Source organism: Nannospalax galili, unplaced genomic scaffold (assembly GCF_000622305.1).
Source record: "Nannospalax galili isolate Female #2095 unplaced genomic scaffold, S.galili_v1.0 scaffold31, whole genome shotgun sequence".
Classification (NCBI taxonomy): domain Eukaryota; kingdom Metazoa; phylum Chordata; class Mammalia; order Rodentia; family Spalacidae; genus Nannospalax; species Nannospalax galili.
Genome location: NW_008332149.1, coordinates 3,353,669 through 3,379,714, shown reverse-complemented (window position 1 = coordinate 3,379,714; position 26,046 = coordinate 3,353,669). Strand labels below are relative to the sequence as shown.

Sequence of the window (26,046 nt, the reverse complement as noted above, 5' to 3'; positions counted from 1 at the left end):
GAGGGACACGGGGTTAACTGGTCCAGGGTGAGGCCAGGTGAGAGAGGGTCTAATAAGTAGCTGGCTTCTCAGGGTGCTTCTGTCCAGCTTTTCTCTAGCCCCAAAGCTCTGAGCAGAGACCACCCATGTCGTCTTCTCCTTGCATAAACAGAAGCTGGGGTTTGGAGAGGCTGATGGTGTCCTTCAAGTCATGCCAAAGCTGGTGGCCACTTTGAGATCAGGACCCCCTCCTATGGATTTCTCACACCCACCACCTCATTGACTAGTGTTGCCATAGCTCTGAATCAGACCAGTCCCACCAGCCTTCAGAAAGTAGCCCTCTTCCTGTTTATTTCCTTGCTTCTTTGCAATGCTTCTTTAAGAGATGAACCATTGATGTGCAATGTGGACCCACTCTGCTTCTTGCTCTGTCTTCGGCTTCCCCTTGATGAGTGGCGTCAATCTGCTGCTCCGGAGTCATGAGTCCTGTGTGACTGCTGAGAGCCTCAGTCTGACCATCTGTAAAATGGGCTTAATATTAGTCCATAGTACCTAGTTGTTGAGAGATTGAAAACACATATGCATTTAAAATGATCAGGACACTGTGTGGCACCTAAATGGTAGCTGTTACAAATACTGTTTTAGTGTTCTCTTGGTAAAGAGTCAGGAATGGCACCTCAGGTGTCAGAGTCGGCAGTAAGCATAGCGGGATGTGGTTTTCCCTGTAGCTTTTTGGCTTTTGTGGGCATTGCTGGGGAGGTCAGGATGTCTGCTCTTGGACCAGACAGGGAGAAAGTCCTCACTTAGGGCTAGGTTCCAGTGGATTTCCACATGGGTGCAGGTCCAAGGGACTTGCTAGCTTTGGAACAGGGCTCATAGAGACATTTGTGAATTACTTTACTGCCTAGAAGGCAGCCCACCACAGTTGTCTCCAGCAACAGTCCAGGCTCACAGGGCTGAGCGCTGACTCGTAGGATTCACAAGTTATCTGTTGCCTTCCCCTTCACTGTCTCCATTACATAAAAATTTTCCATGCAAGTAATTGCGGAATGGGGTAGCAAGGAGGATAATGGGGGGAGGTAATTGTGGATAAATCAGCTTGATTACACTCTTTCCCAAACTTGATTACCCAAATTTGTAGTGCTGTGCAAAATCTCAGAAGCCAATTAAGACCTTCCAATAACGACTGCAGATTCTGTGTCAATCTCTTAAGTCTAGCAGGTCTGGCAACAGGTGGAGAAGGGCCAGAATAACTCTGTTGCCTCTAGGTTTCAGATTTCAGAGCGAGCTGGCAAGTGTTGCTGTGGTACTTTTCAGCAAAGCAATTACATGTCCAGTTGGGAACGCACTCTTCTGTGACACTGACGTGTGGTGATGTAGATGCTTCTCTGGTATTTTACAGTGGAGTCTTTCTGATTAGTGACACTACCAGTGCACCGTTATTTTTGTTGTTGTTGTTGCTGTGACAGAAACACCATGACCAAGGGAACTCATAAAAGGAAGAGTTTATTTCGCTTAGGGTTCCAAAGGGGCAAGAGTCCATTGTGGTGGGGTGGTCTGGCATCAGAGGTGGCTGGAGGGGGAGCAGAAGTTAAGCTCTCACATCTTCAAGTCGGCACAGGAAGCAGAGACAGACTGGGGATCCAGCAAAGCTAAAGAACTCTCTAAGCCGGCCCCCAGTGACATGCTTCCTCCAGCATGCTCACACCTTCTAAGACCTCCCAAAGTAGCGCCACCTACTGGGGGACATTCTCATTCAAACCACCACAATTGGGCACTGGTTTATGTCAAGACACACTTATAAAGTAACAAGTTAAAGAACTCCGACAGTCAATTATGGAGGAGAAGCAACAGTGGGTTTATTTCACAGCTCACTGTTCATGCCTTTTACCAGCACTGCTTGACTTTTAAACTCACCGTCTTAGTATGAAAACAACTATGTAGGGTCATGGTAAAATCTGAATGAAATAATTCATGTTACATGCATAGTTCAGCAGCTGGAACTTAGAGGAGGCTCCCGAACTGTCATGGTCTTCGTTATTTGGGAGGGAACATTTTAAGCCATTAGACACAAAGAAAACTCAGAGCTGTGCAGTTCAGATTCCTAATTAGAAAAATAAGGACCAGAGAAATACTGACTGGCTTGCTCAAGTTGCTGAGCAGCTAATCCAGGGAAGGAACGCAAGTGTCCCACTCCCATTATTGGTAGAGGAGTCCTGTTCCTGCTTTGGATTTGATTTGTAGGTTTAACAGGAAACCTGAAGCTACAGCCCAAAGGCAACTGAAGATCCAAGACAGGAGGAGAGTGGAACCCAGGAAGAGAGACATTGATAGGAAGTCAGAGGCCACCTGGAGCAGAGGTGATCCCCAGGGAAGAAAGGCCAAGTCCCTGGATGGCCTTCTGGGGTGGCATTATACATGAAGGGCCTGGACAGAGGGAGGGAGAGCTGGGGAAGAGCAAGTGAGCAGGTAGAGGAGCAAAGACCAGGAAGATTGTGCCCGAGGAGCCAGAGTCAATACCAGCCCCCTTTCTGAGTGCGAACATAGCTCATGACGGTCTCCATGTTACTTGTTCTGTTGACACATGGATGGGGTATGAATGTGTCCTGAATGAACAATGAATAGAAGCTGATGTCATTAATCTTGCCAACTGTGGGCAAGTTGTGCTTAAAACAGTACCTTTACAGATGAAGAAAATGATACAGAGAAGTAAAGTGATTTGGCCAAGGTCAAACCCAAGGAGCTATGTCTCAGAATCCATACCTTTCTCTAACTAGCTTGCTATTCTGTATGAATGCATATGAGTGGATAAGTAATTGAATGTCCATTGCAACCAACAAGAAACAGCAACATTGAAAGGTGAGGTGGTGGCTTTCCAGCGATAACAAAGTAGCCACTGGTGGAGTCAGGGCTCTTCTGACCGTCTAGCATTAGCCTGGATCCCCATACTACCCAGGGCTCCATGCCCTCCCACTCAGTCCCCCATGGATGCAGGCTGTTACCGTCAGCTTGCCCCTTTCCCATACTACTTTTGATTCACATTTCCAGAGACCTGATTTTGCTCTTGCTAGCTTAGTAATCTAGGCAGGTCAAGATACTGCTTTGAGCCTCAGTTCTCTCCCTGGAAAATGGAGATAACTCCCTACTCTCCACTTGTGAGGAGGGACAGAGAAAATGTGTCAGAAATGTTTGACAGGGTCCTGGAAGGCAATATGGACTCAGCAAATGAACATCCAGTCCACCTGGGGTCCCTTTCCTTCCTCCTTTCTTCCTCCTGTGTTATCTGTGTTGATAAGGTCTCATTTAATACATGAGTAAATGGCAATGTGGGCCAGCTCTGATTTATCAAATCTCGTTCTCAAGGAATTCCTTGGGTCAGTGTTCCTTCACTTGGGACAGAGGAAGAGGTCATGTCTGTATATTGATTATTCATTGAGGAATTGGTGGTGATTATGGGGAGGGACAGCTAGACACACAGCTACTGTGGACTGATGAATCTCAATAAACCACTCAGTAAATGATCACCCAGCAATGGCTAGACTTTCTGGGAGCAGGTGGACACACTTGTCAGCAGGGAGGTTGTCTTCACAGTGTGGGTTCCTGGGGACTGTTAGGCCCCTTACCCTCTACTTTCAGGTCAACTAACAACCAACCTGAGGAATGAAAATGGAGTTATTAGTCACCTCTCTCAGTGCTGTGACAAAACTTAAAGGGAGAGCTTGTTTCAGCTCACAGTTTGAGGGTATAGTCCATCATGGCGAGGAAGTTCCCCAGCAGAAGCAGGAGGTGGCAGGTCACACTGCACTCACACCAGGGACACAGAGAACATTGAATCCTGGTGCTAAGCTAGCCTCATTCTTTGTATTCAGCCTGGCTGGGACCTCAGCCTGGGACTGGTACTCCCTACGTTTAGGGTGAGCCTTCCTTCCTTAGTTAAACTCTCTGGACACACCCACAAGTGAGTTCCTTGGTGATTCGAAGTCCTATCAAGTTGACACTCAAGATGAACCATCACTATCAGAGACACATCCCCCACTCTGCAGAGGTGAGATGGGAGAAGGTCCTCAACATGACTGGGGTGGGTAGCCATCCTTGTCCACAGTGGGCAACTGCTTCTGAGCTCATCTGGCAAACTGGTGCCATGGAGAGATGCAGACCCAGGGTAACCAGATCAAATTCTTCACAGAAGCCTGAAATTCTGACTTGATATAAAAGCATCTTGTTTTAAAACATTGGCCCTGAATTACATTTTTATAACACTGAGCCATCTAAACCCAATCTAGCAACAGGCTACATTCAGGCCAACACTGCCAGCTCCCAGCCTCCAACTACAGCTTCCACATGACAGAGGATGGGGTCTTTACTGAGGCAGCTGTCATACGTTCATTTCTTCAGGCATTGATTCAACAGATGCTACTGAGAACCTACTATGCTCCAGGCTTTGGGTTAAGTCGGTGGCTTAGCTCTAATCTAAAGCAGATGGAAGAAAAATTCCCATTGCCCTTCTGGAGCTGTTGATCTTTGATGACTCTGAGTCTTTGTAGCAAAGACGATGACCTTGCAATGCTCTGTCCTCTTGAGATTCCAAGTGAGCAGCTCAGCCCCAGCCACAGAGCCCAGTCATGCCCCCCGCAACCATTGCTGAGCCTTGACTCGGGCACTGGCCATTGATAGTGCCACAGACACCAGCAGGGGATGTCTCCAGCTGTCCACTGTTGAGTCCATGTCTACAGGCCTGTGTCTCCATTTTACTTCACATTGAGGAGATGAGAGTTAACATTAAAAGTAGCCATGAAAACGCCCAATGATGCTCAATATGAACAAAATCTTTGGGAGCAAAAATTAGGTCCTCTTAGCCACTTAAAAACAACAAGAAGCTTGGGTGTTCCTCAGGTTAGAGGGGCTATATCTTAGAGTCCATCTCAAACCTAGATGGTACTAACCCTCTGGTCCCTGCCCCAGCCTCCTCTAGGATTGTGGGCTTCCCCTAGGCCTGGACCCCTAGTCTCTGGCTGTCCCATTTCAAGCTTCGGCTTCTTTTCTCTTGGCCTCCCATCTGAACACCATACTAGGCTGTAGTCTTCCATAGGATAACTCTAGTTCACAGAGAGATGCTCAGACTTGGTTCTGGATGATGTATTTCAGGATTCTGGGGGCAGATACTGGGGAGCATCAGGAGGACTTGATGCCACCTTGCTACTTCCCAAAAGACCCAGGGGAATCAGTGGAGGAAAACTTCAGAGTTCCTGTGTAGTCCCCTAAATAGAAGTGGCGCACATTGGCTGGTGTTTTAATTAAAACCACAGCCCAGAAAATCCTTCAAAGTGTTTCCTCTTCTCTGTAGTTCTGTGATCATGGAGTGCCATTCTACTTTGCTCAGATCCCTCAGTCTTGCTCAGTGGCCTGTCCTGGGGTTTTGCCGTGACCTGGTTGAGGGTGTATATATAGAACATCCCAGTGTGTTTTCAGATCTGACCGAATTCCTAAAGATTCCTGCTTAACACAGGAATGAACACTTCACTGGGCACTGTGGTCAGAGAGTCACTGGAGACTAAGGTCTCTTTGAAGGAAGTAGACACCTTTCTCCACATCCTGCCAGATCTGTCTTTGGCTTCACACAGCACCTAGTGGTCCCTCCAAGCACTCTCTCCCATTGGGAAGCATGTCTGGCTCAGAGGAGAATTCCATCTTGGAGGTCACTGTGCTCTGCTCTTGCTAGGGCAGGGGTTCTTGCCAGCTTCTGCTGGGCTGGGCTCCAGGCTCTTTGGGGAGCAGATTCTGCAGGTTTCTGAACTATCGAACTGGTGGCCTGCACCACAAATCATCTGCCACCAGGAGACTCATTTTTCCCAACCTCTCCAAACTCTGGGTTGTTGGGTCACTGTGTCAGAAGAAGTCCCCATGGCATTCAAGCTAAGGAGAGGACTCCTCTCTGCTCAGACTCCAGAGTCGTGTGTGTGTGTCTGTGTGTGTGTCTGTGTGTCTGTGTGTGCATGTGGAGGAAAGAGGTGGAGGTCAGTTGTCTTCCTCAGTGGTCCTCTACTTTGATTTGTGAGACAGGGTCTCTCACTGAACCTGCAGCTTATTAATTCAGCTATACTGTAAGCCCCAGGGATCCTCCTCTCCCTGCCTCCCTAGGGATTACAATAATGTACAACCATGCTCAACTTTTTCACATGGGTCCTGGGAATCAAATTCAGATCCCTGTGTTGCACAGGAAGCACTTCACCAATGGACCGATCTCCCGAGGCTGAACCTGAACTTTGACGGTGACTCATTTGTATAGGACCCCTCGTCCTCTGGTTCCTCTGCTCTGTTTCGATTTTCTCTTCCTGCCTTCCTATCTGATTCTTCTCATTACTCATCTCATTGTCAAACTTAACTGAAATCCAGTTGAAACTAAATGTTTCCCAAGAGTGAGCTGTTGCTTTGTCAGATAAAACACTTTTGTAGTATCTCAATAGGCCTGTGCAAAGCCATTCTACAAAACATTGCTGAGAGAGGTGTGGTGGCACATACCTGTAAACACAGTACTTGGGGGGTACAGACAGGACAGTTGGGAGTTTAAGGTCATCTTTGACTACATAGCAAGTTTGAGGTCAGCCTTGGATCCATGAGACCTGTCTCACAAACACTAAAAGCAATCAACAAATAAAATAAGTTGTTGCAGAAATTTTCAAATGCCCTCCATCAATTTATCTGTTCTCTTCATCGCATTTCATGTGAAATCTTTTTAAAAAATTTTATGTGTATGAGTGTATTGCCTGCATGTGTGTAAGTGCACCTGTGTTGTGCAGTGCCCTCAGAATCCAGAAGAGGGTGTCGGATTCCATGGAACTGGAGCTATGGATGGTTGTTAGCTGCCATGTAGGTGCTGGGACTTGAACCCAGGTCCTCTGCAAGAGCAGCCAGTGCTCTTAACTGCTGAGCCATCTCTCCAGTCCTATTCTCTATCTTCGTATTTGTGTGTTTATGTGTTTTTCTGAACTACCTGCCAGTAAATTACTAACATGTCATGATAGTAAACTGCCAAATATTTCAGCTGCTTCTGTAAGTAACGTGTTCTTACCTCACTGCAGAGAAGGACGTCAGTGGTTCCTCCCCTCCCTCCCTCCCTCCCTCCCTCCCTTTCTTCCTTCACCCAATATTCAGAGGAGTCTCTGGCCCCACAGTAATTTTCCCCAGTCAACCTCAAGATTTCTTTCTAATAGCTTTTCAGTTCTGTTATTGACCTATTGTCTAGTCAAAGTGCACACATTGCAGTTGTCTTGTGTCTTCTGCCCTATGATGTAGGGTATTCCTTTGACTTCTTTTCCTGGGTTCATCTCATTTTCTGTGGGTGTCTGGTTTGATTCCTTTGTCCCTGTTGGGTCCAAAGTGTTAAAATTTGGGGTGTATGTGTTTGGAGAATGTTTAATTGAGATGCTGTATTTGTGACTTTTCTAAATGCTATGACAAAATATGTAACAAACAATTTAGAGAAAAAGCGTTTATTTTAGCATACAGTTTGAGGGGATGTATGGCCATGTTTCTAGAGTCAGGAAGCAGGGAGATGAATGCTGGTGCTCATCTCATGTTCTCCTCTTCCCTTTTTATTTAGCCCTAGACCTCCCCAGCCCATGGGATGGTACCACTCAGAGTAGATCTTTTCTCTTCAGTTAAACCTCTCTGGAAACTCCCTCAAAGATGCACCCAGAGACCTGACTCCCAGGTGATTCTAAATCCAAGTTGACAGTGAAATGCCTGTGCCTACTCTACACCAATCACATTGAGCTGGAGGCACAGAAAGGTCTGCGGGTCCAGTATAAATGATCACATAGAGGAAATGCTAGTGGATGTCCTTCCAAGATCTGAAGAGGAGCTGGGCTGTGCAGCTGGTATCTGAGTTGGCAGTGTTGTGTCATTCATGCATTTTGGTCCTGGTCCTTATGATGCTGGTCCCTCCATCTTCTCCTAGGAGCTAGGTATATGGATGATATAGGCCAGGCTTGGCCAATACATCCTGCCACTGTCCTGCTTCTCAGGCCACCCATTCCTGGCATGTTTAGGAGGACATAGCAGTGGGGTACCTGTCTTAATTGAATATTATCCACCCTGGCATGGAAGGACCGATTCCTGGCCTAGAGACTGAGGAGTTGAGAGAGGGACCTTCTGGCCTTGGGTTTGGGGGAAGACTGTAGGTGATTGGACAGTTGAGCTACATGGCAGTTTGTCATAGGCACTCAGACTGGAAGAGGACAGGGCATGCCACATAGTGCCACACAGCCCCAGAGCAAATAAGCAGGAACCAGGGAGCATTCCCACAGGAGGGTGTGATTGGCCTGATTGAACATTTCTATGGCTTGGTAGGGAATTGAGACTCACTATTCAGGATTAAGCAGGAACTGTGCCTGAATCTCCTCGCTGGGAAAGGATTTTGACCAGGAAGCATTATTCCCAGAGGCAGAGTGGGAAAAGGACTTGTGGTTAGGACATTTGAAGCCCTTGTGACTTCAGATGTTGAGCTCCGACTGTCCAAATGTAACAGCCTTATAGCATGCATACCCTTATGGAACCTTTGCCACGTGTAGAAGCCTTCTGAGCACTGCCCATGAGCTGACCCACTTAATATGCATGCCAACCCTCTGTGATAGGTGCCTTTCTCAGCATCACTTTACACATGAGGAAACCAGGGCCAGGGAGGTGAAAATCCCAAGGCCACATGACTCGTAAGCAAAGAATAGAAATTCAAGCCATCCAGTTGTTCCCAGAGTCTGTAGCCTCAGCTGAAATGTATGTGGGCTTTGAGTGGTTGGTGGTCCAGGCTCTGTCTTGAGTGACACTTAAGTGTGTGAAGTCATTGCCTTTATTTCTTTTGGGAGGCTGATCTCAGAAGGAGGGGAACCATGCCCAGAGGGTGGTAACATCTGAGGTGGTCCTTTCCTGGCTTGGGGCTGACGTCATTAACCCCGTTCTCCCCACTCAGTGAGGATGGGCTATTTGATTAAGTCAGATGCTGCAGGAGTCTGCGTCTGAGTGACAGGCAGGAGGGCATCAGTGGGAACAGCTTCTTGAGTCTTGTTTCCTCCTCTCACTCCTTCCCTGCACATTTTTTTCCTCTTTCCCTCCCTCCAGAAAGCATAGAGGTGCCCTCTGCAGGAATCTGCTCTGCCATTCACAATGAGTGGGAATAGATACTAGTGTGTTGGACTTCCCAAGAGTGAGGTCTTACTGGTGTCTCTAGTTTTAGAAAAGCCCATACCTTAGTAAAATAATTGCAGGCATCACTGTGACAGTGAGGGGGAGGGGAAGGAAGATTCTTGACTTCCCTTAAGCTTTCCATTATCCTAAGCAGTAGATAATGGCAGACAGAGGCATGTGGCCTGCTGCTGAGATGGCTCCACTGGCAAAAACACTGATGACCTGAGAGAACCAACTCTTGAATCGTCCTCTCTCCTCTCACCTAACATGCACAGCATGGTACATACATACCCACATTTACACACATACATCATGCATACACATGCAATGATAATAGTATATATTGTTATTTTCTATTTTAAGTTTTTTTTTGAGGTGCTCATACATGAGTATTGCACTTGCGTTATTTATATCCCTCCTGGTTCCCCCTAACAACACGTGCATAATGATAAACCAATTAGTAGCCTAAGGTGGATGGGGTAGATGGTAATTTTTTTTTTTGTCTTTTTGAGACAGGGTCTCTCTGTAGCCCCAGCTGTCCTGAAACTCACTATGTACGCCAGGCTGGCCTCAAACTCACAGAGATCCGCCTGCCTCTGCCTCCCGAGTTCTGGGATTAAAGGCATGCACCACCATGCCCGGCTATGGTAATAGTTTTAAAGTCTGCATGAACTTTGATAGGCACCTGGTATCTTGTAGCCTACTGCACTTTTTTCTTTGGGAACAATGTCAGTTCTCACCTCTGAAGGTTCCTCTGGGGATTCACAGAAGCTGCTAAGTGAAGGGCTTGGCATGGATAGCGCCCAGTGTGATGACTGGTTCTGCTTGTGATCTAATTACCTTTGTGCCTGCAGATTGCTAAGGACTTCAGCTCAGAGGCTGCTGGTTCACTGGCTCAGAGATAATCTATCAATATGTTCTCTCCACAGCATCCCACCCCTTTTTCCAGGAACTAATGAAAAATCCAATAGACCTCCTCCCACCGAGGGTAGAGTGGCCAGCCTCTTCTGCCATCACACGTGTGAGGGCTTTTGCTCTGGTGTGGGAAAGGCCCCTGGAGAGGAAATGCCAATAGTCCAATTAGGAAACATGCTTTAGTGCTGACTTTTACCCGCAAAGCCTTTTTATCACGCACCTTTCCCCTGCAGATCTCAGAGTTTGAAAGGAGCTTTCTTGGCCATCTTGGCACTCATTGAATGATCAAACTTGAGTGGTAGTTGTGTGGTGGCTGTGACAATTCTTCTGTCTGAGCTCCTCCCTAGCAGGTAACGCCACTGCCATTGGGTATGCCTTAAAGAGGCTGGCAAAACTGCCTCAGACCCAGCCATTCTCCCATAAGAGTTATGCTTGTTCATGTCCCCAAGAAAAGCAGCCACCCCTGTCAGATCCCTTCCATTCTTCATGGGAGGGTCTGGGCTTACCTTCTTCACCCTCTCAGAGAGGACAGACCTGTGCTTAAGAGGCCATGGTCACTGGGGGAGACTCGTCAGCTGGCTTCTGATTCTACTGTATTTTTTTTTTGATACTTACCAGCTGTTTATGGAGGTCATGCTGATTTTATAATTAAGGAGTGACATAGTAACATGAAATTTCCTCTGAGATAATCTGTTTTAGCTTCCAAGGGGATTCTCTGTACAAAAAATAATAGTCCAAGTGGAGGGGAGGATAAGGAAAAACCAGCCAACCTGGTTCTTGAACTGTCAGTTAGGAAACCATAGCTTTTCCTGAGAACGCATAGCATGCACACAAATCCCCTGGGATCTGCTAGGGGCAGAGGCAGCTTCAGTCATCTCATGGTGGCCTCTACCGTCCAGCGTTATCTACAGATAACATCATCATATTACCAGGAAGGAAGCTTGCTGGAAATGCCAGTTCCTAGGGCATCCTTGAACTAGGATCTCTAGTCACAAGATCCCCCTCCCCCTGGCCCCCACCCTGCCCCAGATGTTTCCTGGGCACATTAAAGCATGGCACTGTTATGACCTGGCACACTGTTAGGTATCCTCAGTGTGGAATGAGTGCTGATGATGTGGTAACTGGAGACAGTAACCCATGGCTGACTTAAAGCTAGGTTTCTGTGTGTTTAGGTGCACTTTATGTGGGGAAGTGTATACACACCAGTGTGTATTTGCAAGTGGAGATCAGAAGACCACTTTGGCCATCTTTCCTCAGACTTTAGCTAGTCTATTAGTTACTTTTCTGTTATTGTGCTAAGACACCATGACCAATGGAACTTACAGAAGGAAGAGGTTATTTGACTTTACAGTTCCAGAGGGTTAGAGATCATAACAGTGGAGCAGGCATGGTGGCAGCGGTGGCTGGAGCAGAAAGCCTAGCAGGCACAGGAAGCAGAGAGTGACTGGAAATCTGGTAAGGCTTAAGAATTCTAAAAGCCCACCCCCAGTGACATCCTTCCTCCATCAAGGCCACAGCTCCTAAAGGCTTCATGACTCCCTAAACAGTGCCGCAGACTAAGTATCCAAATATTTGGAGTTTATAGGGGGCATTCTCAAACCACCACAACTATTGTTCTCAGATGGCAATCAACCTTGGTTATTTTATTTTTCTATTTTTAGGTAGCACTTTCCTGGGACACACAAGTAGGCTAAGTGGGCTTGTCACCCCGGAGAGCCACCTGTCCCTGCATCCCCAGTGCTATGATTGCAAGGCTGCCTATCATGCCTTGCTTTTTTTTTTAAGTTTCTGGGGACCAAGCTCAGATCTTCATGTTTGTGCAGCAAACACTTTACTGACTGAGCCTTCTCCTCAGCCCTGGAAACACAGATTCTATTTCTTGGTTTATAGCCTACTGCTAAGGAGCTTGTGGAAGGGTGCTTCCAGACCTGGGTGTGCCCTCCCGGTGGGGAGCACCGTTAGTGTCTCCAGGACTTCCCATCCTTTTCTGTGCCCTCCTCTGACCCCACTGGCTTTTTTAAGCCCTGGGTCCTCTGAGTAGCTGCCTCACTGGCTGGATTCAGAAGGACCATCTATCTTTCTTGGTATTGTTGTTCCAAGGATACAATTTGCCTAATAGGCATGTTCTGGCTGAAGCTACTCAGGGTGTAGGGCAAGGGATTATGTAAACATCTCAGTGCTTCAGAATTTTTAGAGAAATTACACTAGATCTTTAGAAAGTAAAACCTGGGGCTGCAGAGATCTCTCTCATAATGTGCTTGTCACACAAGTCTGGGGACCTGAGTTCTATCCCCAGTACCCACATAAAAGAAGACTGTAATGGTACACACTTGTAATCCCAGTGCTGGGGAGACAGCTTGCTGTGTATCTGAAGATGACTTTGAACTCCTGATCCTCCTGTCTCCACCTCCCAAGGGCTGGAATTAAAAGCATGTACCACCATACCCGGTGTATGTATTGGAGGGGATAGAACCAAGACTATGCGCATGCTAGGCAAGTACTCCACTGACTGAACTACATCCCCAGTTCCCATGTATACTCTTCATTTAATTTCCATTCTAGCTTTGCAAAGTGTGCCCAACTCACAGATGAAGAAACTGAGATTCAGAGATGTTAAGAAAAGGACTTTCCATGCACTACACAGCCAGAGCTGGGATTCAACACTGACCCCGGAGTTGCCAATAAGGAAAATTAAGTCATCAAGTCTCCTTGGAGTCAAGGATATGAGACCTTTGGGGATTATTGGGGTCAGCACTGGAGCAGGGCATCTGGAGGGTGGTTTGAATCCACATCCACAAGCTGTGTTCATAGTGCCTATAGGCCTGGCTGGCAAGCTGTATGGGGGACTCTGACCTATCTCCAAAGCTGGCCCATTGCAGTTTAGGAGCAGTGGTCTGTTCTGTAATATAGAGCAGCTGCACGGGAGAGCTGTGGCAGGGAAGAGTTTTGTGATGCCCAGATAGGTGCTCTGCATGCCTGGCCTTGGAGAAGGTGTGCAGGCCTGTAGCAGTTTTGCAGAACAGTGACAGGTTCTCAGTGCACTTTGGATCAGATTCTGCAACGGATGCATTCCAGGCTGGGGCTGGTAAGGGGTTGGCTAGGTTCCATTACAATGCCCTACACTGGCAAATATTTGCCAGGTGATTCCCACATGCTGGGAAGTGCTGGGGGGGGGCGGCACAATGTTGTGTAGAGAGACATGTAGAGAGGGATTTAGGCTGCTTTTAGGTATACAGTGAAATTGCATGTGAGGCTAATCCAGTTGATAATATGGCTGCAAAGTGCACGAAGTCCCAAAGCAGATGTTAAGTTTGGCAGTGTCTGAGCCTCTTACTGAGCCAGCCATCCTACTGCGCTCTTGTCTCATGGCCCTTGAATGATCCCTGTCCTCTACATCCTTAATCATGTCTGAAGATGCAAACAGACGACGATCGTACAACACCCAAGTTTAGACAAACCAAGGCTTTGACATCCCCAATGCATCTGGGGACTGGCTTTCAGATGACTGCCCTCATTTGCTTGACAGAGGGAATTCCCAGGAAGGTTGTGGGAATGCCAAGACTGCTGTCTTCCTAGCCAGTCCCTCGAGGGGAGGCAGCTGGCCTCCCTTTCCTATACCTGCTACCCCTGCGCTTCATCTTGGTCCATGGTACCCCAAACCAGAAGCTTTGGCTAGGCTTTGATCACTTCTGAATGCCCATCTGCATGTCCCTCCATGTGCCTGTCCCTTGTTCACTTTGCTGGTGTCTCTCCTGGGGCAGCTCTCGTACCCCCGACCACCCTCTGCCTTCACTGCTCTGCTCTGCTTCAAGTCTCATGTACCCCACCGCCAGAGCCACCACTTTGAGTGGCGCTTCCCGTCCTATTGGCTGAATCTCTCATTGGCCTAGAAGCCACATTTCTTGGGCTGACTCTATGGCTCCCTGTCATTCATGTCTGAAGCCATGCTGAATGAGGTCACCATGTGGAAACTGGGCTGGAGGGCCAGGAGATGGCTAATGACTGAAATCTGAAGCAACAAACACTTATAGCCTCTGTCTCCTGCACCCTTGCCATTTCCCTTGACTGATTGCTTCTTTTAGAGCCCCCATTGAAGACATAGCCCTGGCTGGGGAAGGTGGTGGGATCCCATAGCATGAGTGGGGTCCCAGAGGATGGAGAGATGAAGGATGTTTCGAGCTGTCCCATCAGCAAACCCAGGATGCACCCTGCCACCTGTTCTCTTTATCTTTCCTCTACTTTACATCCCTCTCCTGTCCCAACCTTTTCATCATCTCTTGGAAGCTTTTCATCCTCACTCTGCCCCCTAGTAGGGGTGGTGGCAGCTGCATGGCTCGTCTGGACAATATGGAGGACAACATGCAGGGGACACTTCCTGACCCAAGGGAGCTGGTTGCTTCCTCACTTCTGACTCCAGCCTGATTTGTCCCAGATATTGTGCTGCTGGCTTGGCTTTAACCTCATGTAAGCCATGCAGCACTCTAGCCTCCAGCTCAGGTTGGAAGCCCAAGTTCTTAAAGTCTTTGTAAAGCAGCTTCAAAGCCACGTCCTTACCCAGGGGTTAGTCCTTGCTTCCAGGTGGTGACAAAGGATTCTACAGTCTCAGTGTTTGCTTTTCTCCAGTTGGAACTGGTTGAGAACTATCCCAAGGGGACTGTTCTCCCCTTCCTAGAAGTCCGGAAGGTTCTCCTGAGGGCCTGCGGGAGTGGTTTTCTTGGGTCTCCCCATGGCAGCTGGATGCTCAGCTTTCATGCCCTTTTCTTTGTTTTCAGTTTTACAGAATTTTTGGATCCCTTCCAGAGAGTCATCCAGCCGGAAGAGATCTGGCTCTATAAAAATCCTTTGGTGCAGTCAGACAACATACCTACTCGCCTCATGTTTGTAAGTACCACAACTTCTTGGCTGATATGAACACTCTCCCAACTATGAACCAAATGGGCTTTGCTGTTCTAACCCCTGCAGAAGATGGCAGGCAGCTTGGAATAAAGAGAAGAGGAGCAGTCCATCTAATTAAAACTTGATTCCAGATCATAGTGGACACTGACTGGTCACCCGAGACATTGCAATTACCCAACACTTTGGGAAGAGAAGGGACTGGCTTATCTGACATATACAGATAAGTATATATTGACATTATAGTACCAACAGACTAGAAATCAATGATGTGACTATCCTGTCCCTTCTCCTTTCAGGATAACCTGAAGTTTTCCAAACTCAAACACCATAGATAGCTCTGCTGACCACTTGTTTGTTTTGGGCTTGTCAGTTGTTGACCACTGATAAGACTACCTTGTAGTAGGCTGGAGATAATGGCTCAGCAGGTAAAGCATTTGCCACCCAAGTTTGAGGACTAACCAGAGGTAGATCGTCAGAACCCATATAAATTCAGAGTGGGTGTGGTGGCGGGTCTGTAATCCCAACACATGGAGGCAGAAACAAGGGACCCCCAGAGCAAGCTGGCTAGGTAGACTAGTTGAATTGATGAGCTCTGGGTTCAAGTGAGAGACTCACTGCCTCAATATATAAGGTGGACAGCCATTGAAGAAGACATTGGACTACAACCTCTATCCTTCCCACACAGACCAACAGGACTCACATACGCATGCACACCATGTACCCAAATGGAAGAAAGACTGTTCTGTGTCATATCCCTCAGACGTTGTCTGTGTCTGTCTTCTAGAATAAATAAGTAAACACCCATGTACCTGATGGGCATATTGGGATAAGGTGGACAGCCATTGAAGAAGACATTGGACTACAACCTCTATCCTTCCCACACAGACCAACAGGACTCACATACGCATGCACACCATGTACCCAAATGGAAGAAAGACTGTTCTGTGTCATATCCCTCAGACGTTGTCTGTGTCTGTCTTCTAGAATAAATAAGTAAACACCCATGTACCTGATGGGCATATTGGGGTTATTTTTGCCTCTTCCTCCCTCCTTCCTTACCTCCCCCCATGGCAATTACTCCATAAGGACAGATAGGTTATCTAGTTTGGTTCCACCCCATCTCAGGGAAGAAGATTTCATTATTGTCTTCAGCTTGCAGGGTCTGAAGTGTCTCCTAGAGAGATGAGGGAACTTTCCTCAGGTCACACAGCTAGTGAGCACCTGTGCCTGATTCAGGTAGCCAGCTCTGGGACTCGGCTGTCCACTGCCCCGGAGGTTGGGAGCAGAGTTTTTCTGGAGCCTCCTGCTGGTGCCCAGCCACCCCCAGAACCCTGTCGGCGAGCTGTTCTATAGCAGAGGAAATATGTGTGCCCTCCCACCTTAGCAAACAGCATGACTGTTTAGATAGCAGCCTGGTGACTAGAACACAATGCCTGTTGATCTGCCATGGTATCTGTGCTTCTGGGAACTGAGGTGACTGTTCCAGAACATTTACAATGCACATGGGGCTATTTGAGAGAAATCCCTCTGGTTTTGTGGAGGAAAGCTTGTTAACTAATGATGGTTGGAAAGATCTTTGTATCTGCAAATTCCAAAATGCCTGCAATACCACGTGAGCACTCAGGTGTTATTACAGTTTTTTTTTAAATGATTACTTTTCTGCTGGAAAATAAGCTAGATTTCTGTATATCTTAGGGAAATTGAAATATTAAGGGTGGTTGGCAGTAAGGTATAACAAATAATCAAGTATTATAATAAGATCTTTTCCCAATTCTGCTCTAACTCAAATCTTCTATAAATCCTAGATATGAAGGAACCAATATGTGGTTAATGACTTCACAGCTCTTAGGGGAAGCATCTGTTTATCACTCAGACTCACTCTTCCCAGGATTCTACACTGCACGTGCTATAAAATAAAATTTGGAGATGAATATTTATATGGGATATTGTGAGAAATTTGTGGCTCTGGCCTAGATTTTTGAAGAATACATTGTTTAGAAGACTAGATACAGATCCCACAAATATTCTAGCTACAGACATAAATGGGATGGAGCAATTTGCATATTGGCCTGTGCTAGGGATGAGACGTAAAAAGGCCATTCAGCACTTCATTCTCAGAGAATAGAAGGGTATTCAGCTCCTCATACTGACTCACTAGCTGATTTCCTAATGAAACAAGCTCAACCTTTCACTTTGTTAATAGCAGTTGATGAATCTCATGCCTTCAGTCACAAGACTCAGTGCAGTTCTGTAATAACACAAGGAGAACTCCATTTATAATAGTGTGACATGAAGACGGAAAATACTTGTCATTCTATAAATTAGATTTGTTCTCCTAGTTTTTATTAAGAGTTTAATAGCTATCATTTGGCAGCTTTTGATCCTCTAAAGTCTTTTAGTGTTTGTAGAAGGATGTTAAATGGAACACGTAGTCTCACTGATAGCTAAAACAGCTCAGTTTCTCCTGGAAGTTCAAATTTCATTCAGAGTGTGTGTGTGTGTGTGTGTGTGTGTGTGTGTGTGTACGCGCGCGCGCGCACCATAGCTCATCTGTGGAAATCAGGGCAACTTGAGGGGGCTGGGAGTTGGTTCTCTCCTTTTATGTGGGTCCCAGAGGTAGGACTGAGGTCATCAGTCTTGTCAGAAGGTTCCTTTAAGTGCTGATCCACCTAATCAGCCCACATTTCATTATTTAATACATAAAATAATCCTGGCTCTATTTTGTGTGGGTTGGAATGTTTTAATTTAAAGGTGAATTTTCTGACTTCCTAACCAAAATGTTTTTGTAGACAGGTGGTATGGACCTAGATTTGTCTTTATTGGATAATTAGTGTTCCTGAGTCACAAGTGTACATGTGCCCCCCCTTGTGTGCCCCCTCTTGTCTGTCTGTCTGTCCAATCTATCTAGTCTATCTTATCTATCTAATCTAATCTCTCTCTCTAACTCTCTAACTCTCTAACTCTAACTCTCTCTAACTCTCTCCTCTCTCACCTCTCTCACCTCATCTATCAATCATCTATCTAATCTCATCTATCATCTATCTAATCTATTATCTAATCTATCTAAAGAGAAGATTCCTTGGACAAATGTAGCCAGAAAATCAATAGACTAAATGTTTAGTGATTGGGTCAAGTGCATAGTAAGTGGTGATAGCCTCCTCGGAAAAATCCTAACTCACATTTTATCAGACTGTGGCTCCCTCAGTGCACATGATGGGTCCGGGTTTGGTAGAAATATTTGATACCAAGAGTTTGTTTCTCCTGTGTCCCTGTTGACCAGAGACACAGAGTGAGGGTTGTTTTCTGATGCAATGAGTCCTACTGAGCATTTCCAAGCAGTCAGCCCTGTGATGGAAGACTGTGTTGTTAACTCAAAAGACGTCATGGTTCTTTACTGAGTATATGGAGTTTGTCAGAGCATGCTTAAAACACCTGCTTATTGGTATACGGCATGCCACTTCGTTCTGGGTTTTGCTTACTACACTTCCTGTTAATGTCATGTTGTACATTCAGGGCATACTTCCAAAGCTCATGCTGTGGGTAAGTGAGACTATAATGGTTGTAGAGAATGGGAGGGTAAATCAGGCATGGGGCATACTCAGGGATCCTGTGGGATTCTGAGGGAGATGGTGCTCTGATATAAAATAAAACCTGGGAAGGTCAGAGGAGATAGGCAAACCTCTAGGGAGCATCCACCTTCGTCATTATCATCTATCTATGATGGTGACATTATCACCATCATCATCATGAGCTGCTACAGCACCCAGTGTTTCTTGAGGATAGTGCCCGTACTCATCTCAAAACAAGCAACACCTCAGTTAGTACTTCTCAGGATCCTTGAGGATCTGACTCAATAATTAACTCAATAATTTTAGGATTAAAAAAAAACCCAACAATCTGTTCAAGGTCTTAAAACTGTCTTTGGGTAGATCAGGCTCTCCAAGGACATTGGACCTTGCTTGGCCCGAGACCATTATTCTATGATGTCACTTTGGGGAATTGGCTAAGGTTTGGAAATGTGCTGCTAACGTGCCACACACAAGAAAGCAGATGTATGAAGGCCCAGAAGCAGGAGAGCATGGCCCTGGTGAGCCCAGGGAATAGGAATTTGTTTTGCAGGCATCTTTTGAGTGAAGGAGCAGAGGAAGCAGGGATGGACCCAGATGGTGGACAGCTTCAGATGAATGGATTATTATTACTACTCAGTACCACAGACAGTGATGAAGTATCTGTTGTGCGTCAAGCCCAGGGCTAGGCAGTGGGGTACGGAATTGAATAAGATGTGGTTTCTTTTTTGGCAGAGGTACAACTATGAATATAAACTGGACTGTTTGGCATCACAGAAAAACCTTTGAAGAACAGGCTAGACTCAAGAAGAGAATGAAGAGAGATTTTCCTATTTTTTTTCCCCCTTGTCTTTTAAGGAGACAGTTGTCTTTCTTTCTTGTTCTGGCCCACGGTACACCAGATTTCCTCTCTTAGAATCTTGCTGTCATTGTCATGATTTGATGGGAGGGTTTCCTATTCTGGGATAGGATGTCTTTAAGGAAGACAGGAACTAGTCAGTTTTGGGAGACGACGAACTTGGCTGGTGATGGACAGTTTAATTTGTAGGCTCTTTTAAACTCTTTGACAGCTCTTTCTTGGTAACAGGATGCCATTGTTTACCCAAGTGAGGCCTTTTCCAGGTGTCTGTGTGCTGAAGTCATCTTTATAATCACTTTGCAGCCTACCTTTCTGTTAGGTGCGGGAGATGTAGACATTTTGTCCTTCTGTGCTGTGGGAGGAGTGAACTTTGATGGCACTGTCTTCCCTGGATAATGGGGTGGAATCAGGCTACTCTGCTTTTTATCTCTTCTCTTCTAAATTCCCCTGATATGGTTATATCACCCCCACCCTAGACTGGGTGCTTCAATTTTTAAAATAATTATATTTATTTTTAATTTTTTGCAAATTTCATACAATATATTTTGATCATATTTAGATCTCCGGTGTATCTTTATCCCCCTTTTTAATCCCCCACTAAATACACACACACACACACACACACACACACACACACACACACACACAAATATTCCTATATATGTGGCTGATAGATTCGTGTCCCCAAATTCCCTTTGGTGTGGGTTCACCCACCAGAGCCTGTCAACCTAGCAAGAGTCTCGCCCTTAAATGAGACTGAATCTCCCCTTCCCAGCAGCCATTAGTTTCCAGTGGTTCCTCAGATGGGTTTGGGGTTTCTTGCCCACTTCCCCACGTGTATGCTGGGATTTTGTCTCGCTTGAGCTTAAGTGAGAATTGTCTATGCTCTCAGCATTGCTATGAGTTTATATGAGAAGCTTCCCAGCTGTCTGGAAAACTCTTTTTCCTTGTGGTCACCCACCTCCTATGGCTCTTGCAATCTTTCCGACCCCTCTTCTGCAATGACCCCTGAGATTCTGGAGGCAGATGTTTGATATAGGTGTCCTATTCAGTGACCACACTTCAGTCTCTTATTCTCTATATGTTGGCCAGTTGTGGTTCTGTGTTAATCACCATCTGTGTAAGGAGTCATCTCTGCTGAAAGTTGAGAGATGCATTAATCTATGGGTATAACCATAAGTCATTAGGAATCAGTTTAATACCATAACTATTTGGTAGGAAACTGGTATTAGGTTCTCCCCTGTGGCCTATGACCTGTCCACCTCTGGTGCCTAGGCCTGATATCAATGTCAGGCATGGGCTCCATCCTATGAAAAAAACCTTGAATCCAATTAGAAAGTAGTTAGTTACTCCTGTAATATTTGTGACACGATTGGGCATATATTCCAGACCAGCTGTTGTAGCTCACAGAATTCACAACTGGGTAAGGTTCATGCTTGATTTTCTCTTTAGCTTGCATAGCACCTTCTAGGACTATGAAAGCTAAACAGCAGTGATGAGGCTTTGGAGTCCACACTTCAGCTTGATTTCTCTGCTCGTTCTACAGTTTTTGCATGTATGTCCTTAGCAATAGAGTTTTACCATGAAGTTCAGGTGGGTAACCAAGGGCAAACTGCTCCAAATTTTGACCTTTCCTAGACATATCTGGGACAGTACAATGCCTTTCATCACCTCTGAGGCTGATCCTCTTTCTGAGTGGAGCAGGAACGTTGAGGGCACTTCCTTTGTGGGATTCACTGGTCTTCATGTAAGGTAAGGACCTAGTTGGAGACATTAGTCATTTGCTCTCTTGGCAAGCTGCCTGGAAACTTCTGTTCTCTCTTGTTTGTAGCCTGTACCCAGAGATGCTCACTACTTAGAACAGGTGTGTTCAGGTGGAGCACTCTTTAATCGCTTATGTCCAGGGACAGGATCCTGGTACTCTGTATTGCTGTAGTTTGAGGATGTGTTACATTCCTTTTGGGATAAGTTGAAACAGTGGGCAACAGACAAAGAGGTGGTAAATATAAATATGTCTTTGTTCTGAATTGGGCTCCATGCTTCCCAAAGATATGATGGATACATGGCCAGGGAGAAGAAATGAGAGTGGAGCCTGCAGTGTTGTTAGAAGAGGGGAGAGGTCGCACCCCACAGCAGCCCATGGTGCTTCTGTTTAGAGGTGGGGCTGGGCCCTCTGTCAGATGACTGCAGCCCTTTACAGGAGGGGCTCTTGAGGTGAGGAGCAGTGGGCCTTCCTGGGTGCTTAGTACTGGCTCAGAAAGCAGTTGATCGGTGGTTATAGAAAGGATCCTAAATGGCATCTACCTAGGAAAATTACAGAGTGGGTTAATGAAGGCTTATTTTGTTGGAGGTGGAGTGGGGAGAGATCTAATTGGGAACAGGAAAGCTGTGTCAGGGAACAATGCCTACAGTGGCCATCAGGCCTCTAGTGACTCCCCCAGCCCTCATACCTGGGCTGTGAGCCTGCACATTTCTCACTTAATATGCTATCCTGTGCTTGGGCCAACAACTTCCTGCTCTGAAATCCCTCTTGACCAGTCTTTTGTGCCACATGCTTCTGTGTGCCCTTCATGTGACAAGACTTACTCAGTTGATGTTCTATTTGATTTCCTGTTTCTGTGATAAAACACCATGAACAAAATCAACTTGTGGAAGGAGATGGTTTATTTGACCTATACTTTCATGTCACAGTCTAACAGAGGGAATTCAGGGATGTGACACAAAGCAGGAACCTGGAAGCAGAAACTGAAGCATTAACTGTAGAAGAATGCTGTTTACTGGCTTGTGTCTCTGATCTATACTCATCTTGCTTTCTTATATAACCCAGGACCACCTGCCCAGGGATGGCATGGCCTACAGTTGGCTAGGCCTTCCTACATCAATTAGAAATCAAGAAAATTCCCCACAGTCATGTCCGTGGGCCAATCTGATGAATGAAATTCCTCAATTGAGGTTCCCTCTTACAGGATGATTCTAGTTTGTGTTAAGTTGATGAAACCTAATGGGCACGGTTGACTTCCAAACATCCCATGTCACATAGCTGATAAGGGGGCATCATCAAACCCATTACCACTCATGGTTACAAAAGCATGATGGAAAGTATGTAGATTTTCTTGTGTCTCATGGCTGTCTCCAAAAAGAGACCGAAGAAGCGTCCCCAGAGCTATTTGATTGTCATGTGAAGAGGCTGCTTCGAAAGGCTGTAGTCATTTGGGTGAATCCAGGCCTTTGTACCATCACCAATTCTCTGTCCAAAAAGTAACCTCTCCTTTGAGTACAGTTGAATATTTCCTAAGTGTTAACAGCACTGATCATAGTGACCACATACCCTTCAACATCACTACTGATTTGTGGGGTGTACAGTCCCTTCTGGTACTGTTATCTTGACAAGTTAGTCATGAGGAAGTAAATAAATACCCTTTCTGCCGGGCATGGTGGTGCACACCTTTAATCCCAGCACTGGGGAGGCAGAGGCAGGTGTGGATCTCTGTGAGTTCAAGGCCAGCCTGGTCTACGTAGTGAGTTCCAGGACAGCTGGGGCTACCGGAAGACCCTGTATCAAAAAGATAAAAAAAAAATACCCTTTTCTTGGTAGCAATACTTTAAAAAAGAACTTATTAATTATGGAAGGCTAGGTTAGATACCCCACAAGGGAGGCAGAAAACTGGTCTCTGAAGACTGGCCTTTCTACTCACAAGCTGTGTGTCCCCAGGCCCATCACTTATAGTATGTGCTTAGAGAAGATAGTCTCAGGGCCGTCATGGCACTTAAGAGGCTCCCAGCACAGGCATTGCCTCATAGTGGGCATAATTATTTTCTAACATGAACAAAATAAATGGATATTCAACAAGGGAGCACCAAAAGGAAATGAATTGATTGGCTGTCAGCAAGAAGACCCACCTTTCATGTTTCTAGAGAGGTGGGGATGGGTGGTCAATAGTTCTCCTGTAGAAGAGAATGCCAGGGGGTGTTAACTGGTACTGATGAACTGTCATAATTATACACTGTTCTTGACTGTTTAAAAAGCTCCCACTTTAGATGTGGCTCCCAGCAATTACAAATCAATTTATAACCTTCAGTCAGACTTCTCATCCCCCAAGTATATGTCTTCTCTTCGTATAGACAAATTATCCTTTCTTTGAGGTCAGCTCAGCAAGGTCATTTGACTAGCAAGTTGAAATTAAGGGGACTAATTATGAATCAGCCTGTGTGAAACAAACCTGTGTCCTCATGAGGGGTTATTTGTTACTTCTTCCAGGCGATTTCTTTCCTCACACCTTTGGCTGTTATTTGTGTGGTGAAAATTATCCGGCGAACGGACAAGACTGAAATCAAGGAAGCCTTCTTAGGTAGAGTATTCACGGTTCTTTCTTTAGGGTTGGGAAGGAACTTAATTAGATAACCACATCTGAGAAAATCTCATTTACAACCAACTTATTTTTTCCTTTGGTCAAAACTAAACTCTGGAAAAAACAAGACAAGTTTAAAAAGTAATGAATGAATGTGCCGTGAAGGCTTTTCAGAGATCTCATAGGGCCGGGGCAAAGGGGGGTGTCGCTGTCCGCGGTGCTGAAGACTGTCCTGGCGTCTCCTCAGAAGTCCTAAATGCCCAGCATGAAGGCAGGGCAGCCCTTTTCAAAGGCAAGAGCTGACTCTCCACTCTTACATTGATGACTAATGTACCCAAATCATGAGCAATTTAAAAATCAACATTGGCTGGAAGAAAAATGAACAAAAGCTTATATAAAATAAAATAGAAATTGGAAAGTACCATAAATCACCTTCAGTCTGAGGACTCTCGAGCAAGTAAACAGCTGCTATTATGTAAACAGTGCACTAGTGTTTCCCATTGTGTGTAACACCATTGCTATAAATTCTCCCCAATCTGAGGTATGTCTGCATGTGATGAGATTTTGACATTTTAGGATTGAGTTTTTTCTGGTCCACATATGAATCAAATGCCGAGTAAATGACAGGTTAAGCGAATCCTGGTGTGGGGAGATGATTCAGTGAGTAAAGTGCTTGCTGTGAAAGCATGAAGACTTGAGTTTAATCCCTCAGCACCCGCATAAACCTCTGGGCATGGTGGCACAAGCTTGGGATCCAGCTCTGGAGAGGTGGAGACAGGCAGATCTCTAGGGCTTTCTGGTTGGTCAGCTTAGCCTATTTAGCCAGCCCGGGTCAATGAGAGACACTGTCTCAAAAAACATGGTGCATAGCACCTGAGGACTGACACCTGAGGTTGTACACTGGCCTACAAGCACGTGCATCCGTGTGCACACACACACACACAAGGAAAAGCCAATCTTACTAGGCTATTTTAGCAACCATGGTAATTTAATCTGTGTCTGAAGCTTCTTTTTTGATTAAAACATTTTTATTTTATGTGTATGAGTGTTTTGCCTGCATGTATATAAGTAGACCACCTGTGTGCTTGGTACCTGTAGAGGCAAGAAGAGGGCATTGACTCTTCTGGAACTGGAGTTAAGACCATGTGGGAACTGAACCTGGGTCATCTGAAAGGGCAATAAGTGCTTTTAACCAGCAAGCCATCTCTCTAGCCCCCAAATCTCCAGTTGTTTGAGCCTGTAAAAAACTAAATTAGATTGATTTTTGACATTTTACATAAGTTACCCATACCTTCACCTTCCAAGTTTGTGTTTGGTATATTCCAGGAACTTACCATCCAGTGAGGTGGTAAGTCTAGGACAAACAAGGTTCTCAGTAAGGGATCTGTTAACTATTGCGCTTTGGAGCAATGAAGGTGTAGCATAATATGACCTTCCCTTTTCTTGGTGAGGGGGTGAGTATGAGGCAGAGCATGTGTTTAGGGAATGAAGAACAGTGAGTCTGGTTTTATATAACCAAGCTTTAGTTAGCTCTGTCTAGTTGAAAAAAAAAACATTGTTTCCCTTTCAGTGTAGCTCAAATAAATAGGGGCTTTAACCACAAAGCTAAATAAGCAGTCTTTAGACTCCAAGAAGAGGAGAGTTCAGCACAGCAGCATGATCAGCTCTGTCTGAAATATGTCCTCCCTCTCCCCCTTCCCTCTCTCCTCTCCTGCCTGGACTTTGTTTCTTCTGACCCAGACCTTTGCTTTCCATGAGACATGGGTTCACAGTGGTGGTGACTTCTCCCCACACACCTGACTGTTCCACGCTGGTATCCATGTCCTACTTTCACTGTATTTCTTGGTCCCAACTCCCTAGATTCATTTCCCTGACTCAGTTCATTTCTTCAGGCTGGTAACAAAGTCATGAGAACCTGTCCAGCCTAATATTACTCTCCCTCTGGCCAGATGTATGCCCCAGGTTCCTCACCTGTATACTGGGAGTTTAGTCATATGGCCTTGGTCTCTTCAGTTGGGATAGCAGAATGCTAAGTGTCTCCAAGGGGGCTTGGGTACTCTCCTGTGCCTGGCTCCTGTGGCATGGCAGTGTTTAGATGGATGTCACTGCTGTCCCTGGAGCATCCTGCTGAGAACCTGCTCAGTTGGTTTGGGAATCCCTTTGTTTCAGACTGTATTGTATTTGCTCCCTGGCATAGAGACCCAAGATAAATGACAATGGGTAAGAATAGCTATTCAGGGCTGTGGTTATAATTTACATCTAACTTCGGAGCTGTGCTCCTGTGACAGCTGTAAGCAACTCC

The 26,046-nt window shown here is 45.9% G+C and overlaps 1 protein-coding gene across 1 annotated transcript in view; it reads left to right on the top strand.

Moving 5' to 3' along the window:
- The window catches only part of Plpp4 (phospholipid phosphatase 4), a 133,419-nt gene that overhangs the window by 31,391 nt on the left and 75,982 nt on the right, over positions 1 to 26,046 (top strand). The window contains exons 2-3 of the mRNA XM_008827293.2: positions 14,847 to 14,955; positions 23,654 to 23,744. Of these exons, the coding sequence (XP_008825515.1) occupies positions 14,847 to 14,955; positions 23,654 to 23,744 (200 nt within the window). The remainder of the gene's footprint in view (positions 1 to 14,846; positions 14,956 to 23,653; positions 23,745 to 26,046) is intronic.